General features: G+C 35.1%; 1 protein-coding gene across 1 annotated transcript in view; it reads left to right on the top strand.

The window, feature by feature from the left end:
- Nucleotides 1-33: 33 nt before the first annotated feature.
- LOC144434404 (uncharacterized) overlaps nucleotides 34-19,752 on the top strand; it is a 46,230-nt gene continuing 26,511 nt past the window's right edge. The window contains exons 1-2 of the mRNA XM_078122854.1: nucleotides 34-100; nucleotides 19,489-19,569. Coding sequence (XP_077978980.1) covers nucleotides 76-100; nucleotides 19,489-19,569 — 106 coding nt within the window. The 5' untranslated portion in view covers nucleotides 34-75. The remainder of the gene's footprint in view (nucleotides 101-19,488; nucleotides 19,570-19,752) is intronic.

Genomic DNA, 19,752 nt, shown 5'->3' with positions numbered 1-19,752 from the left:
GATTTCCTGTCTCAGAAGAAACCAGACGGTGAAGGAAGCAGTCTTCACCACTCGCTTTCCACATTTGGACGGAAGATGGAGAGACGAGGTAACGCATGTGGTAAGTTTACCGCCAGTAGTACGACGCAATGAAATAATGCTCTCCATTCAATATTGAATATTGTAAGCAGCTGAGATCATGTTGATAGGAAGTCGCTATTTTGTATTTGTTTAGATTGTGTTTACTCATGAATGTACCTCCTTGAAGAACCGTACACATTTTCTTCTACATTCCACTTTCATCAGGCATTGAAACGCTTTTAAATTGTAACCAAGGCAATGAGACGTTTTTTCATACGAATTGACTTTGATATCATGCATGACTTTGTGTATGCCATGGAGTATAAGAGATGTAACCATGGATGTCTGATGATTACCAACTTGCTTGAAATGCTAGACGGGTCAAATTTCGGATCGGATGAAAAATTCAAATTTAACATGTCTTCTCGAGGATCTTACTGGTTACTTACTCTTACTCGTTACTTACTCTCTCTCTCTCTCTCTCTCTCTCTCTCTCTCTCTCTCTCTCTCTCTCTCTCTCTCTCTCTCTCTCTCTCTCTCTCTCTCCCCCTCCCTCCCTCCCTCCCTCCCTCCCTCCCTCCCCCCTCCCTCTCTCTCTCTCTCTCTCTCTCTCTCTCTCTCTCTCTCTCTCTCTCTCTCTCTCTCTCTCTCTCTCTCTATCTCTATCTCCCTCTCTCTCTCTCTCTCTCTCTCTCTCTCTCTCTCTCTCTCTCTCTCTCTCTCCTGTTCTCATCACTCTTTCATTAAGACAAGTACATTTATTACTTAAGTTTATTTGTGTTACATTTTTGTATGAATCTCATGACTAATATCAGATATCTTTACTATTAAGAAAAGTACATGTAAGTGCCTCATTTGAAGTGTTAACCCCTATAAAACTTAATTATATGTGATCATTTTAAAGAGATTGTTTCAGTTTCTATCAGACTCTATTCTCATTCATACCACATGTATATCAGGAAGTAATCCTTTGAATTTCACATCATATAACTTAGTTATATGAATTTCAAAAGTACACGTTGAGTTAAAATATTATGTTTCACAAACAGGATATGAAATTCAAATACCCGGAAAAATCATAGTCCTATGTGCAGGATAATGGATTAGACCCAGGGGTGTTGAGAAAAATAGTATTATTTGTTGTTTTTCTATATATCCTACATATAATGGCAAAGACTATGCATGTTTAAGATGTAGAGAAAAATCAAGGACCCTATGTAAATAGGGGTCTATGGAAGATTAGTATTTTTGAGAAATAATGTTAATTCTCAATGTTTCTCAATGATAGATTTAAACATATGTAAAAATTTCTTCATATGTTCTGTATTAGAGTACTGTAAAACAAAGTGGGACAACCTTACCCTCTCTTTCCTATTTTAAAAGAAAACCATATTTAGTTTCTGTAGATACTCAATTAGCACACTGTAATCCTGTCAAACTTTGATCTTCATGATAGTTCTTGAAATACACATATGAAACATGGATTGACATTGTGCTTGGAATTTACACATAATCTTGAAAATGATAGGTTTCAACATTGCAATTCCTTGAATTATTTCCTCTTCAGTGGAAATATTTCCCTGTGATATTTCCTCATCACAATTCAGCTTCCTTTATCATTGCAGTAGAGACAGTAAAGTTGTTTTGGCGTGTTGGCCTAAATACACTCTTGAGTCTTGCCATCCTTCTGTGGATTACTAACATTTCATGAAGCAATGGCATATTATTGTGTACATGTATATCCTCCTCGCATTATGAAATATAATTTTACAAGCTGATAATTGAGTTGTATTTGACTAGCATATTGTGTAACACTTGGTGAAAACCAGAAAATGTTATAAACTTAAAAGGTCAATTTCCTAGAATTGATTTTCTTCATATTATGGTTACTGTGTAACTTTTAAGGTACTACGCTGTGGAAGATATGTCGTGTTGTTCAACCATAACCAGGCATATGTTTCAATTGAAGTGGTATCTGATAGGATGGCATGACATGTCATGTCTTACAGACTTACAATAGTAAGTTAGTATGTTGTAGATGATTGAAAAACAAGTAAAAATGAAATATTAATTCTTTACTGCTGAAAGTGAACTGTGGAGTCTGTTGACATGGTGTGAAATATAAATCCAGGGTGTGGCTGCAGATAGATAGTTATTTAAAGGCCAAGTATTCAATCCCAGATCATTATGTTAATCTGTGTTGTCTCATCATTGGACACATTGCATAAAAGTGCATTACACATGTACTAGGATCATTTTTGTTCCAGACCAACTTTTCTAAGGCTCTGCCAGGAAACACTTTTCCACACCTAAATTGTAAGCCTGTTTATTTACAGTTGTGGTAGGGTATACATAATGATACTGTATGTTACTGTGAAAGATGATGACATGCAAGACTGTCATTCTATAAACACATGTGTAATATGAGAGCTTCACAAAATACATGTACATGTAGTTGGGTAGAACATAAAAAATAAACCATTATATTTATTATGTGCTTGTGTGGTTTCAGTTCACATACAGATAACTTTATTACTTGTAATATTTTGTATGATGTATGCTTGTAGGCTTGACCTATAACATCGTCAAATATATATTGTAGTCAGGATTGCTAGAATTATGAGGCAAAAAGAGGTAAGAACATTTGGACTTCTTGTAGGCCACAGGATGTAATCGTCATAATCTTTAAGAGAAAACCATATTGTGAACTTAAGACGTGGAAGGTTTGTTTCAACTTTCTCATTTGTGCCAAATGGTGGCGCTCTTCAAATCCATGTATAGTGACAGCTTGAAATACAACGTACTAAATCATTAATTATATGCAAAATATGTCTTGCTTGGTTGTAATAAATAATATTTTAAACATTCATATATGATTAACCCATGTAATAGTAATATCAAACATTTTTCTCCCTTGTTTATCTGTTACCATAGTTACCACTAGAGTGACATTTTATTAGAAGTTTGAACTCCAAAGGTGGTAGCAGTTGTTGGCATGGTAATAACATTGCACATGTTAAGTATTTCAGTGTAATTATATAAATTGTAGAGAACTTGCTAGGTAGACTGGTTGAAGTTGTTGCTTCTCTGTCATCTCAGTGGTATGTGTTTGTACTGAAACCATTCTCAAAAGGTCACACACACTTTTCAGTTGTGTAAATGTGAAATGTCAACATTTTGTTTTTGAGAATTTCTGTACTTTGCATCTGTTGGACTCCGTTAGTAAGCTTTTGAAAAATTTGGCTGAGTTTATCATGATGTTTAGGTCAGTGATAGCCTTCATTTTCAACACACAAGATAAATTCCTGTCAGCATGCATCAATCCTTCTATCAAATATCAATTTATTCTCTGCATTTGATATTTGAATTAAGCAAATCATCATACCTGGGATATTAAGTTCAAAATTAATTTTAATTAAAACGAAAGTAATTAATTTCACTCATTAGTCATATAGTTGTGAGGGTACATGAAAGGTGTATGAAAAACAACAATAGGGTTACAAATGAATAACTATTTAAAAAAGTGAAACCCACAGAATTTGTATGTATCTACATGTATGTCACATATTCCTCATTAATAGATTTATAAATAATTAAATATATGAACAATGTATAAATATATTTTACAAATAAATAAATAATTGTAATAATGAAAAAACTTGTAAATTCATCCTTAAGGTCAAACACTCCTGATTAATAGTTTTTACAAATAAGTATTAATTATTAATAACTAAATAAATGAATGAGAAAACTCCAAAATTTAAATATCGTGAAGATCAAATATTCCTGATTCAAATGTTCACAGCTTGTCCATATCTGTACAGTATACACTGTATACTACATGTTCTATAAATACCTATACATAATGGCTGTCTCGTCTTATTGTTATTTATAGTTAGTTTGAACTCATTTTCTACAGACTACATGTGCATATTATACTGAAAAAAATTGTCGTTATTAGTGTTCCTGTCAAAGACCAGGGTTTCAATCCCAGGTTTTCATGTTTGTGTTATTTGATCATTGGAACGAGCTGTGAGGATTGAAATGAATCATTTTTTTTTGTTCATAACAAACGTATTCTATCAGCTCAGCTGCTCTACTGGGCAAGTTTGTCTGTTTTCACACCAAAATTTTAATCTTACTCTAAACTGGGCCTTTAAACTATTAGTTTAATTAACATGGCAAGTAATTAAAAGGCATATACCAATTAGCATTTTTTGCAGTCTAAACTACAAGTCTCTTTTACCTCATTATTGTGAAAGTATATTTGCAATGAACATCTGACCCAATTCCTAATGGTGTTGACCTTGAAGGACACATTTGTCAGTGCATTTTGTACAATGTAGTGTGTTATTAATTATAAAATGTAATCAGCCTCAGAAATTTTTGATTGTAAGCTAACAATTGACTGTACTTGAATGATAACATCACGTTTGTTACACAAAAGTGGCCATTTAATTACTAATACTAAATAGAAACACTTCAAATGACAAATTCTTATTGAGTATTTGTTTTGGACATGTCTTCCGTGAAACTGGTAAGGGTTGCATATACAGTTATATGGTACACCCTTATGCACACCCTTATTAATATTATGCTTTGTAACACTACATATTTATATATTACCACTGTATTCTCAGCATACCACTATATTGTATATACCACTACATGCCACTACATTGTACATACCACTACATATCACTACATACCACTACATACCACTACATACCACTACACACCACTACATTGTATATACCACTACATATCGCTACAATGTATATACCACTACATATCACTACATTGTACATACCACTACACACCACTACATTGTATATACCACTACATATCGCTACATTGTACATACCACTACATATCACTACATTGTACATTGTACATACCACTACATATCACTACATTGTATATACCACTACATACATACCACTACATACCAATGTAACAGTCTTTTTGTATAAGTCATTCTATACTCTATTCATCATGTAATTATATCCTTGAGGTGTAAACACTTTCATGGTTGATTAGCTGGCTTTGTTGTAAAGTGCTCAGTGCTCAGTGCTTAGAGTCCATGAAAACAACAGCATGGTTTTAGTGGTAGCTTGTAATTTGACAACTTACATTATGTATATGTAGCAGTGTATGTCAAAGAAATACAGTCTAATCTTTCAATATGTTGATTTAAGCCTATTTTGCCCAACTTGTGTGTACAAACAAATTTGAATAGCCCCCTGCTAGAAAGAGGATTTCAGTTGTTCTGGGGCAAGGCTGGGGCATGCAGCAAGGCAGTGACATGATTTTGTCTATCCATTAATAAATTAGTGTAATAATGAACAAATATACACCCTCTATCCTACAATATACACCCTCTATCCTACAATGTATACCATATACCCTCTATCCTACAATGTATACCATATACCCTCTATCCTACAATGTATACCATACACCCTCTATCCTACAATGTATACCATATACCCTCTATCCTACAATGTATACCATATACCCTCTATCCTACAATGTATACCATATACCCTCTATCCTACAATGTATACCATATACCCTCTATCCTACAATGTATACCATATACCCTCTATCCTACAATGTATACCATATACCCTCTATCCTACAATGTATACCATATACCCTCTATCCTACAATGTATACCATATACCCTCTATCCTACAATGTATACCAAATACCCTCTATCCTACAATGTATACCATACACCCTCTATCCTACAATGTATACCATATACCCTCTATCCTACAATGTATACCATACACCCTCTATCCTACAATGTATACCATATACCCTCTATCCTACAATGTATACCATATACCCTCTATCCTACAATGTATACCATATACCCTCTATCCTACAATGTATACCATATACCCTCTATCCTACAATGTATACCATATACCCTCTATCCTACAATGTATACCATATACCCTCTATCCTACAATGTATACCATATACCCTCTATCCTACAATGTATACCATACACCCTCTATCCTACAATGTATACCATATACCCTCTATCCTACAATGTATACCATACACCCTCTATCCTACAATGTATACCAAATACCCTCTATCCTACAATGTATACGATATATCCACTATCCTACAATGTATACCATATACCCTCTATCCTACAATGTATACCGTATACCCTCTTATTTTTTAGTTTAATGAAAGGCAAACACTTGGATCAAAATGATGAAAACTGGGATTTCTTGAGTCATCACCCAGTAAGGGATAGGGGACACCAAATTTTGGTGTACCAATAGTAAGTACTCTGTGAAAGTTGTGCATCAAATTGGCTACAAAATCCACTAGCTTAATTATATCTGATCTAAAATTTCAAATAAAATTAAACTAATCTTAATTTTAATAAAGATTTGTTCATAAAATTTTAATTTTACCATGTACCTGTTCCTACATGTTATGTATATATGTATGTAGCGGTAATGCAGTCTCAATCTCTTTTGTCAGACGTTAAATTATGACTTGATCTCTGACATTGAGATGTGGATACCACAGGGGATTAACTACAATGAGAATTATTTCAATCATTTATACTTTGAAAAAAGTAATACTTTTGTTTTTATTGACCTGATCTCATTCTTTGTAAAAATGACATTTGTACCACTGGTTTACGTTATATCTCATTTTGTCTGTCTTAAGACAGCAATCACCAAATAATAATATAATAATATAATAATAATAATAATATATACTTTATTATCCAATAGAATGGAAATTTGCCTTCGGCACCAGGCTACAATGACAATAACGACAAAAACAACTTACAGAAACAGCAGAGTAAAAAGACGGAACACACACAAATTGAATATAAACTGTCCAAGACTGACTAAAAGTCTCAACTGACAGGTGTTGGAGCCCTGCTCCTTGTCAGTGATTTCGGCATATTTGCGTTTAAAACAGCGACAGCAGATGGGACAAACGACTTCTTAAATATATTTTTCTTTGCCCTAGGCACCAGCAACCGGCGACCTGAAGGCAGATACTGAAATCTGTCATATAATGGGTGGGATGGGTCTTTTAGAATTGACAGACCTTTCCTACGGAGAGCCTGTTTGTACAGATCTCCAAGCTCAGTGAACCTTACCCCGACAAGTCTGCTACACATATTCACAATTCTCGAAAGTCTTGTCTTATCTCTAACGGAAAGGTGACCAAACCAAGAGACAATATTAAATGTCAAAACACTCTCAATACAGCAGCGATAAACAGAAACTAGAATATGTGTGCTAACATCGAAGCTCTTGAGTTTCCTCAAAAGAAAAAGGCGTTGATGAGCCTTTTTGTATATACTATCGGTGTTTATCCTGAAATTGAGGTCCTGATCTAAGTGAGAACCCAAATACTTGAACGATGACACTATTTCCACATTTTGACCGTCAATATTAATGGGTACAATTGTATCTGACTTTCTACGATTATCAAGAACTAATTCTTTTGTCTTTGCAATATTCAACGTAAGAAAATTATCTTTGAACCAAGAGCAAAGATGACCTATTTCAAGGAAGTAGTTTGACAATGAATCTTCATCTTTCAGTCTCGCAACTAACGCCATGTCATCGGCAAATTTGATTAAAGTTAACAATGTATTCGAAATACTGACTTCGTTTGTGTAAATTGAGAACAGCATGGGTGACAGGACACATCCCTGTGGAGCACCCGTATTTAACGTTAGTTCACTAGACATATGCCCGTTTACAAGGACACGCTGTGGTCGATCGCTTAGAAACTGCCTAATCCAAAGCACGATTGTATGATTGACTTGTAAGTGTATTAGCCTTTTAATCAACAGATGGGGTTGGATTGTGTTAAAGGCAGAAGAAAAATCCATGAATAGAATTCGAGTGTAGTTTGAGGCGTCATCGAGATGACTGGCAATTAGATTTATAAGAGTCACACTAGCATCCTCTACCCCTCTTTTGGGCTTGTAAGCAAATTGTAAAGGGTCCAAGCGATCGGCCACAGACGTTCTTAGCTGATTACTAACTAGCCTTTCCATACATTTGGCAAGGATTGATGTCAGTGAAACTGGTCTGTAATCATTCAATTGATTCGGATTTGGTTTTTTAGGGACAGGGATTATGTTAGATATTTTCCATAATCTGGGTACGAAACAAGTGTTTAAAAGTAGTTGAAATAGACGGGTTAACACTCCACTCAACTGCCAAGCACATGTTTTTAAAACTTTACCCTTCAGGCCATCTGGTCCAGAGGCTTTGGAAGGATCAAGTTTTAAAAAGCAAGAAGCAACTTCTCTCTCTTCGATAGTTACTGGCGATGGAGTAAGAGATTGAGAAATAGTATCACATTCACTCCTAAAATCATGTATATCAAATCTGGCATAAAATTGATTCAATTCATTTGCAAAACCTAGGGGGTCATCAGTACTTATTCCCTTCGTCTTCTGATTCTTACCCATAATCGTATTAAGGCCTTTCCAGGCATCTTTTGCTTTACCTTTACTGAGATTGTCTTCAACCTTATTCTTGTAATCAATTTTAGCTTGCTTAACCATACTTCTAAACACTTTACGTTGTTCTCTGACCTTAATCGTATCACTCTGTTTAAACGCTTTCCTAATTTCTGCCAACTGACTACGCAGATCTTTACGTACCCATGGTTTGGTATTTGCAAACACCTGTATAGTTTTTGTTCCAATGAAAGAATCTTCGCAAAATTTAATGTATGAAATTATGGTATCACTTAGTTCTTCTTTATCTGAGCAACTGTCGAAAAACATTGACCAGTCCGTACACTCAAAACATGCTTGCAGTATTTCTACACTATCAGATGTCCAATGTTTTATAACCTTTGTCTTTGGTCTTGAAGTCTTCAATTTCTGCCTGTATTTTGGAAGAAGATGGATGACGTCATGATCAGACCGACCAAGTGGGTGCGCACTTCTGACAGAAAAGGCATCACTGATGTTACCGTAGCACTTGTCCAAGGTGCGATTCAGACGTGTTGAACATGTCACATATTGCTGCAAATTAGGCAGTTGACTACTGATGTCACACATGTTAAAGTCGCCGAGAATGAAGACGGGTTGGTCGACTGATCGATTAACAGCTGCATTATAACTCTGCGCTATGCGCTCGGCTGCTGCTGTATTGTCTGGACCAGGTACATACACAAGTATTACCGTCACCTGTCCGAATTCCCGGGGCAAATAGTAGGGTCTGAATGAAACTGTTAGGATTTCAAGATCTTTTGTACTCACAGTTTCGCGAATAGTGTAGTTGTTTGACCAGTTGTCATTAACAAAAATACAAAGTCCTCCACCTATGCTTTTTCCAGTTTTTTCCTTGTCTCTATCATGGCGAATACAAGTAAACCCCTCAAGATCTATGTCAGGTGAATCTTCTTTTAACCATGTTTCAGTAAAACACAACAAGCTACTCCTTCGATAATCCCCGTCATATTTCACCTGGGCAGAAAGTTCGTCCATCTTATTATGCAATGATCTAATATTTGAGAAAGTTATCGCCGGTAAGGGAAGTCGACACCCTCTTCTCTTTATCCTGTTCTTTACACCGCCTCTAGAGCCCCGTTTTTTACTGTTACCTGATCTTTTCCGCAAAGTGGCATTAAACTCGTTCACTTCCACGTCCACTACGGCGTGTTTTCCAGTATGCCGTAGACTGAGAAGCATCTCACGGGTGTAGACAATAGGGCTGCCATGATGTTTGTAGCTCGCTTCTGAGTCCTTTCCGAAAGTTGGTGAGATTAAACTTAGGACAAGACACACAATTCCAAAAATCACAAGACCTCTTCTACACATATTCATGTACATCATTACGAAAAACTGGGAAGAAAAACTCGACAACAATTGGATACTGATACGAAATAGTAAGAGCCTGTGCCAGGGTCAGCGTACAGTTCGCGCCCCCAACATAATCAAATACTGGTATACCACTAACCCATATACATGTAGTTCTGTATAATGTTATTTCTTAGTGAGTGAAGTCAAATGCTTTAAAAGTGGCATCATGACTGGTTAGAACAATCAATGAAATTGTCAGAAATGTGTACCCAGTGTGCACTAACATTCTGTGACATCAATTTCTACTTCTGTGTCTACTTTTGTCAACAACCATGGCAATTTTAGCAAAAAAAAAAGATTACAAGAATTGAATGGTTAGTAGCAAATATGTCAGTTGTCAGAAAGAGATTTAGAATTGAAAACTGTACAACACAACCAAAATAATGTAATAGTTAAAATAATTGTATGGATAACAATGTAATGATAATAAATAATGATACAATAAATTACATAATAACGATTTCTAAAATGTGTATTTTATCACATTTTTTATGTAAATAACTAGATATCTATTACAAAAAAAAAAACAGTAAAAAGAAGTATGGAGTAAGCTATTTTTTGACCCAGAAAAGCTATTTATATCATGTTTTCAGACCCAAAAAATTAGAATATGATACTTTAAATACACTTGTATTATCCGGTTGTAAGCTGCACTTCAACAGATGGTTTCAACAATGTAAATATGATTAATGATTTTGTAATTTTACATGTTGTCAATAAAAATCTGGTGTGCAACAATGGTTTTTAGATGTATTCAACAGTTAAGCATTGTCATCAGGATCAACCGCTACGATTTACATTGGTCAAATCTGCTGGCAGGTAGCTTTCTGTGTCATTGTAGATTCTGGTAAATACACTGGTTTTTTTATGCAGAATAGTGCTTTTGTTGTTTTGTTTTTACATTATAGTGGATTATTAGCATAACAATAGACAATATTGCAACAAGTAACCAATAAAAAGTGAAAGAGTGTGATCAATTGTAAGTAATTGTAACAGCTGGATGCAAACTGTGAACGTGGCAAATTGCATGAAGCTGCCCCAAAACATGTATTGTGCCACGCCAGTGATGGTAGACTGTACATAACATTAAAGCCGAGTTTAGGAGAAAACAGATAGATTTCAGTCACATGTGTATAAATGATTGAGGATGCATTCACCATGTACCAGTAAGTTCTATATTTATGCAGAACAAAGCATCATACAGGGTTATTGCATACTTTCCACACAAAAATGAGAGAAATTATGAAAAATGAGATGTTGCATGCATTACACTAAAGTTTCCAGTGCGTGGTTTTCTACTTGTATTAGTTTATGATGACCACAGACTTGTCTTCTTTTCCACCAAAAATAATGACATTTTCACCTACCTGGTCTTCCATACAAGTGTAAGCTACATTCGGCATATATATTGATTTATACAGATGAACATATAGATACACATGAACAGGATGAGACATGTATGATATTGAATGTGTTGCTTGATGCCGTAAATTTTACCACGGATAGCTACTCTGCATCGAAAGCAACAGATGCCTAGATACATGTACCTGCATCCATGTGTCCCTGCCTGCACTTGTATGCAATAACATAAATGTTAGAATATTCAGTATACAGGGCCACAGTCTGTCCTCATTATTATCCATTTTATACTCTGATGAAGCTGGAACCAAGGCAATAAGACCCCCTGCAGTGCCATGACCTAGGTTTACTCGTGAATTATAATTTCGATAACTATCATTACATACAGAATAAGTGTGCCTTCATAGTGGTGAGATATGTCACATATCGATGGCATAACTGTCATGTATTTTCTCTGGAGTTATTGAAATCAGAGTTTTTTTCAGCTGAAGCTAGGACAGTCTGAGGAATATTTTCAAACATACACATGGTATTCAACTAGTTGGGTTCATGCATGTGATACACCACCACCACCAGTACCACCAGGATTAGTGCTGTAGCTGATATGGGATTCTAAAAATATTACATCCATGTTTACAAAGGATTACCCACACATCTTCAAACTGTGTGAAAATACTGTAGACTTCAACCAACTGAGTTTTGTGGAGTGGATCTCATAACTATTGGACTGATATCAATTTGAAAGGAAAAGTGAATTACAACGGAAAGTGGATGCAGTGGATATAGATGGGGTGTGAAACTGATGCCGTAACTACATGTAGTGCTGGAGGCCTGTTATGTGACAGTATAGACACAAATCAACACGAATCGGTTAAGTGTCAACCATGTAGGTTGATTATCATCAACTACAGAGAAAAGAGAATTCAACTACAATACCCAATGACTGTGATTGATACAATGTAACTAAATATTGACAACTCTACAACTCCACAAGTGAATACATTAACCCAATATCTGATTGATGGTTAACCCATGCATAAATTATACAAACAACGGAAAGTTCCAAATTTTCTAACTGGTCACTCAATGTATACAATTAAAGTCTCTTACTTAACTATTAAGTCTTCATTGCTATTAATGAACAACAGCTAAATTTGTCAACAAGTACATACATACCGATAGACATTGCAGATATTTAAATTTCATCCTAATTATTGTATGGATATCGAAGAGATTATCTATGAATCATTCTGGTATTCCCTGCACAAGCATGCAGAAAGTTGCATAACAGAATGGACCCATGTGTTTGATATCTTGGAATATACAAGTGCAGCCAGTGGGGAATGTTATGTAATAGTACATGATAGGCTTAAAATATAATCATAGAAATGTTCTGTGATGATGGTACAGAAATATGACGTTAAAATTGATGAAGATAACCTCGGTGAATTAATAATATGAAGAGATATTTGTGTCAACTATCCATGTATTCTGACAACCACTAAATATAAAAAAGTGTAATGTGATATATGACACAAGAGAACTGTATATGTGTATGATATAACCATAAATAACCACAGCATACTTGGGCTGATACCGGAGATATCAACATTGTGTGATTTACTTCACAAAGTATTTCAGTCCATTGATGTTGTAGTATTGATGTAATAGTCGCCATGAAGAGTAATTATCTACAACCTAAAACTGTCAGGTTCAAAGGTAAAAGTATTCTATTTTATTTTGATTATGTTGTTTGTTTGTTTGTTTGTTTGTTTGTTTGTTTGTTTGTGTGTTTATCTACCTGTGTTTATTTCACTGTGTGTACAACATCCACAAATGTAACACAATAAATACCTGTACTCACTAGATACATGTAGGGTTCTCCCCAGGCTAATAGTTGGTTCCACCCAATCATTTATTGGGAAAAATAGTAATACATTTACATAACAATGTATTTATTGCTATGTAAATTTGTCATTTATATCATTATTTTATACTGGGATAACTCTGAAGTACTGAAATTTATACACCGAAGTTTACTTCAACTTGGTTGAATTTGTAGCCCAGAGACATAGCTATCTGACATACTGGCTTGACAGTATAGCCTAGAGACTTAGCTATCTGATATATTGGCTTGGCAGTATACAAATGTAGCTCAGAGACTTGACTATCTGACTTGACATTACGATCTTTGTAGCCCACAGACTTGGCTTTCGGATATGCTGGCTTGACAGTATAGCCCACAGACTTGGCTATCGAATATACTGACTTGACAGTATAGCCCAGAGACTTGGCTATCGAATATACTGACTTGACAGTATAGCCCAGAGACTTGGCTATCTGACTTGACAGTATAGCCAAGAGACTTGGCTATCTGACTTGACATACTGGCTTGACACTACATGTATAGCCAAGAGACTTGGCTATCTGACTTGACATACTGGCTTGACAGGTACATGTATAGCCGAGCGACTTGGCTATCTGACTTGACATACTGGCTTGACAGTACATGTATAGCCAAGAGACTTGGCTATCTGACTTGACATACTGACAAACAACATTTTTAAGCCAAATCTCTGATGATCTAAGTTGATTGAGGGATCATCATTTTAGCTTTGATATGTGAATTGTCATATTTTTGTATCTGTCAATGCTCTTCCATGACCCTGTTAATAAAATAATAACACAGGAAGTATAATAACTGTACTATCTACATGTACATGTCTACATGATGAATCATACAGTATGTTATCTTATTATTATCAAGGTGTCCTTTGTGGACTTACCTAATGAAATTTTACAATACATGTGTACTTAAATAAAATTTACAAAAAAAAATAGCCACATCCAGACCTTTGGGTCATAAGACACAAAGAATATCATATACATATATAAATAAATAAGTATCACATATGGCTCAGTTTTAAATAAAGTTTTTCTTACAGTTAAAAAGCCATGTGTAAAAAATGGGAAATGTTATCAATTGTAACTACATCAGTGCTTGATTCACTGTTCAAAATTTTGTACGTTTCTTAATTTTAACTATAAACAAGTGAAAGCATTTGTGACTTCAGGCATACTTCTTTACATTTGGTATGTAAGAATGTTGTTTATGTCTGTCAGTGACATACATTTGTAATTACATCATCAAACTATATATAGTGTCTAAACAAGGCAGCTGTCAAAATAAATGTATTACTGAGAACTTACGATACATCCAAACTGTCGGCATAGATGTATTACTGAGAACTATCCATACATTCAAACTGTCAACAGAGATGTATTATTGAAAACTATCGATACATCCAAACTGTCAGCATAGTTGTATTACTGAGAACTATTGATACATCCAAACTGTCAGCATAGATGTATTACTGAGAATTATCGATACATCCAAACTGTCAGTCAGTGCTAATGATATAGTATGATACTACAATGTATAGTATAGTAGTTTGATATCAAGACGTGGGGTAATGCATGTAGTATTACAAATGACAGAATAACCAAGAAATCTGTAAAAGAAAAAAATGAAAAATAGTCTTTTGATATGGTTTTTACCCTGAAAAAACATTAATGTTATCCTTATTTTTTTAGACTGTTACCAGTGTAATAGGAGTATAGGAACTAGACTACCAGTCGAATACATCACCAAAGTGCCACAGACTTGAGCAAGTCTGTATCAGTGTGTCCAATTACTACACTAAGAGTTGTCATTCTTGGTCAAATCATAGACCCTCCACCCATTGGGTGGAGGGTCTATGGTCAAATATTTATTGGGACAAGATGATCCATCGGTTACAGTAACTGCATGCATTACATGTACTTGTGTTGTTGCCTATATCAATTGCTGTGATACATATACACATGTACTAACTTCTGTGCAAAAAACAGATTCTCTGGCGGCAAGATGGAAGAATTCTTAGACAAATATGCTTAGTTTGTAGAGGCATACAGGATCTACAGGTAGATAAAATATAGTTGTTACAGATCATATAATATACTGCCATGTTTGGCATAGCAATTTGTTGTTGGGCATATGGTCTCATTGCCTTAGACTTGTACAGCTAAAGACCAGAGAATGTCAAAATGTATTTAATCCACACCAGTGGTTCAGCTTAGAAAATTGTCGTTGGTCCTTGGATTTGTCCTGATCCAAAGTCCTCTTCAGGAGGGATCCTTTATAGAGTATCACCAAACAAACACATTGAAAGTTAACTCAATGGTACTTCACTGTTTTGAACTCTTTGTAATTATGTTCTTATCAATAAAAAATGTTTGTGTTGGAATGGCTCTTCCTTGCTAATCCTGTAGGCTATAGTTTGTGTTCATTTTTTGTGATTAGAGAATCAAAGGTCTGACATTGCACAGTTTGTTTTTTGTGTTATCAGTCCTGTTTTACCCTGTGTAACTGTTCTGTTAGCTTTTCTGCATTGATTGACATTGTTGGTGATATTAGTAAAAACAATGAAGTCAACATAGTTTGTATTCAAATCAGGCATTGTCTGGACAAGAAGTCAATAGAGCTATTGATTACCACATGGGACTTTGTTGTTGTCACAGTTGGTCAGCATCATTGCTATTGCATACATACCTGTAGTATTTACAGACACTGGATAAAGTAGCATAGCTGTATTGGACAACTGTAGATTTTACCAGCCCTAGCTTCAATAGTCTATGGATGTTCTTGTAGTAATGTACTCTGGTTGAGCTGGAAGTATTATATCATTGCTGTATTGCATACATCAAGTAGAAATGTGCCGTGGTTTGTACTTTGTTTACTGCTACTACCACATCTAGCATGTTCATATGTACAGCACTATAACACGTCAAGTAATGCTGTGAACTTGGATCATCTATGACAATGCTGTTACAGAATCCAGAAGGTTAGGATTTTAGTTTCTCTATTTCAGTGTTTTGGGTTTGATGTGAGAGTTCTTTTGTTGCAGTAACTTTCTCTATAGTCTCAGAAGTGTATGCTACAGGCTTACCATGGAGGTATGTGTATAAAGGGGAGACCCTTATACCTCCATGCTACAGGCATACATGATGTAGTGTGAGTACTATATATCGATAGTAGTACAAGTGTAGTACAACTAATATACATACATTGTACATGATGCAGACTTCATGAAACCATAGACAGTGACGGAACTTGACTAATTTGGAATGACTTTTTTTCAGAGATGTTTATCTTTATTTTGCTATCTGTCATGAAAAAGTCTTTGAATGTTTCTAATGCCATTACTATTACAACATACGCTAATTAACAGCTTGTGCGTTATTGTTTAATTACAACAAACAATAGAACTTAATGGGTTAGAGCAGTCAGTGTTAGGTAATGTAAAGGTGATGTTTTGTAGGTGAATACTTACAATAGTCTCTAATTCTATGCATCTATGTCCCAAGCCATTTTTTACAGGGTATACCCTTCTGGAAAGTAGTAAATTGTAATACAAGTTCAACTTAAAAGAACCAGGAGTACATAGTAAAGATTAGGTAGAAAATCATATCGTATTGAATTTGGTGTTGTTAGGTATTGGCCAAATGCATGTCTGGAGTATGGATGTATTACAGTAATCATGGATGTATTAGTGAGTAATACATCCATGCAGTAATACAGCCATGTCTTGAGGTAGCCCAGGTCTTGGTGTTAGCATGAATGACTGTATTACAAAAAAAAACAATGTTGCTAGCTCACGAAGATCTCTACACCAAACTACTTGAGACAGTGAGACCGAGAAACGTTTGTGGGCTAGTGTACATCTGTGAGTGTAACTGTAAGTGCCACCATGGGTTCTACTTCCATGGTGCCACCATGTACATCTCAGACCATCAAACATTTGGTGTTTGGAGATGAAGTACTGAATGATGGAAAGACCAGGAATTCAACAAAGAGAATGGATGAGTAGTACTAAAATGAAGATAAATATGTTTTGTATTAGTACAATAATACTAAATGTAATATCCCATGTGATGAAAGTAATTGGTATACTTAAACCCATAGACCCTCCACCGTGGAGGGTCTATGTTATACCACATGATAAATTCAGGATTAAAACTTGCTCCTATATGGCATATTTGTTGTTCTGTCATCAACGTCATCAAAATATGTTATTTTTTTTATATAGATTAATCATCATGTTTGTACAAGTCCTTGATATCATGTGTGTATCATAGCTTTACAAATACTAATATGAATGGGGATAAAACATTAAGTTGTAAGTGTTTTGACACATTAAAAGTCTGTAAAACCTATAGAAATGTATGCAGTGTTAAACTCTTCTGTCATTGTGTGTGTCACTTGTATGTACTTAGGTGTGATACTAATGGCTTGTTACCAACAAAAAACTCATCCATGTACACAACAGCTGTTGGAGATTGAAACTGTTATGAATACAGCATAGGCCCTCAGGGCATATACAGAACGATGTGTGCCACTTAATGTGTTTTTCACATACTACATTTAGAGTTTTCACTACAAGTACATGGTTTTTACATGCCAAACAAGAAGATTGTACGTTTTGTACATAAAAGGGTTCAAAAGTTATAGATAAATACTTCCTCTAAAAGGTACTTACACATGTAGTAGTGAAATTGGTGAATGCTTCAAGTTTGTATTTGATTAATACAGACTTACTCAACCCTTGGAGGTAGAATACCTCCATACTCAACTCAAGAAAACAATTATACATTAATTAGTATTAATAAACAGGCTGAGGGTGCCCATACATATATTAATTCTGTGTTTTTCAACAATCATAACACCTTGAAAATGATGGGTTGGTTGGTTAAAATTTTTGTTGTTGAAAATTTTAAAAAAAGTAAGTGTATAAAGTATGATTATATAATTTGTAATAATTGAAATAACAGTACAATAAGTCATTTGTTTCATTATTAAATTTCCCAAATTTCAGCAACGGACAGTAATTTTCACTCAGCTACATGCCATCTTATAATCATTGAATTAGATGTGATTTTTTTCTAATCCTGCCATAGAGGGCATCGATTTTTGAAATTTTTTGCCAGATTTACAAATATTGGGTCAGTCTGTCGGGTCACAAGAAACAAGTGGAATTGTTACACGCGATTGGGACATGCATTGTTGTATTAGTATTCTCTGTGTGTGTATTACAGTACTCATATATAAATAACTATGGTCTATGTCTATGTATAGACAATGAATTTATGGAATTACATGTACTAACAAACAACACATTAGAAAACAATAACATCAAAAGAATTGCACCCATCCTAACAGACACTCATACACTGTATGTATAATTTATACAATAATATACACACATGTATATGTAGAATAGACAGATAGCCTTGGAGTCATGATGGGTGAATGGTTAGCTTGACTGGCTTGGAATCTACAGGTTGCAGGTTCGAGCCCTGTCGCTGCTTGCTGTTTGTTTCTGAGTGGCTAAAGTCCTTGGGCAAGATTTGAACCACGACTGTGCTTCAGTCAACCCAGCTGTATAATTGGGGACCTGGTAGGATGTAGGTTGCAATGTGAAGGCTTTAATCCTATGCGCTTAAATGGCTGCAATGGATTGTATGCTCCCCGGGGAGTTGAGGAAGACTAAAGGGCCGTTGTGAGGGCCGTTGTGCCGTTCTGATCCGAGCCAGGGGTAATAAATTGTAAAGCGCTTTGAGCACGGTGTGGGAAAGCGCTATATAAGAACCGAACATTATTATTATTATTATTATTATTATAGCCAGACTGGATAGCCACATGAAAATGTACATGATAGCTCTATGATATAACTGCAAACAAAACCTTGATATAAACTGTTACATACATTTTAGACCCTTCTTACCTTACGCCTCGGTCAGGACACAACTAGTTGCAATTTCTTTTTTTTTGATGTTGATCCATGGTTTGTAATATAATGATTGTTCCAGATGGATAATGTCATGAAATTACAATCAGAAAAGTGGAATAGGAAAGAGTCTATGATATACCATATACAGTAACTAACTAAGCTGGTACTTTCTGAAGATGGGCATATTACAATGTACCAACCTACCTTGTACCTAGTGTTATTTATGTATAGTAAGAGTTATCTGCCATGGTGATAAAATGGTAGAGGAGGCAAAGTTATGTCAACATATCAAGTTCACATTAGAAATAAATAAACCAACTCTTATAAATAATACTTTACTATGTTTTGTTACAGAGGAAGGGTCTCCAGTGCTTGGTCATGTCCCTACTATGCCTCCAGAAGATCTGATGCTATCAGAGCTGGCCATAATGACAGGTAGATAAAGATGGTCTTTTTACAGTATCTATTAGTCTGGGAGTAAGATTATAGGATGTACTAATGACAATTTAATACTTATTACAGTAATTATACCTGGAGTAGTGTCCTAGTGATGATAATGACTTCAAATTAATGGATTTTTTGTCATCATAGTAATCCAGTTGTATTATCTAACCACAC

This window comes from Glandiceps talaboti, chromosome 4, assembly GCF_964340395.1.
Source record: "Glandiceps talaboti chromosome 4, keGlaTala1.1, whole genome shotgun sequence".
Lineage (NCBI taxonomy): Eukaryota > Metazoa > Hemichordata > Enteropneusta > Spengelidae > Glandiceps > Glandiceps talaboti.
This window is presented reverse-complemented; position numbering and strand designations above follow the sequence as displayed.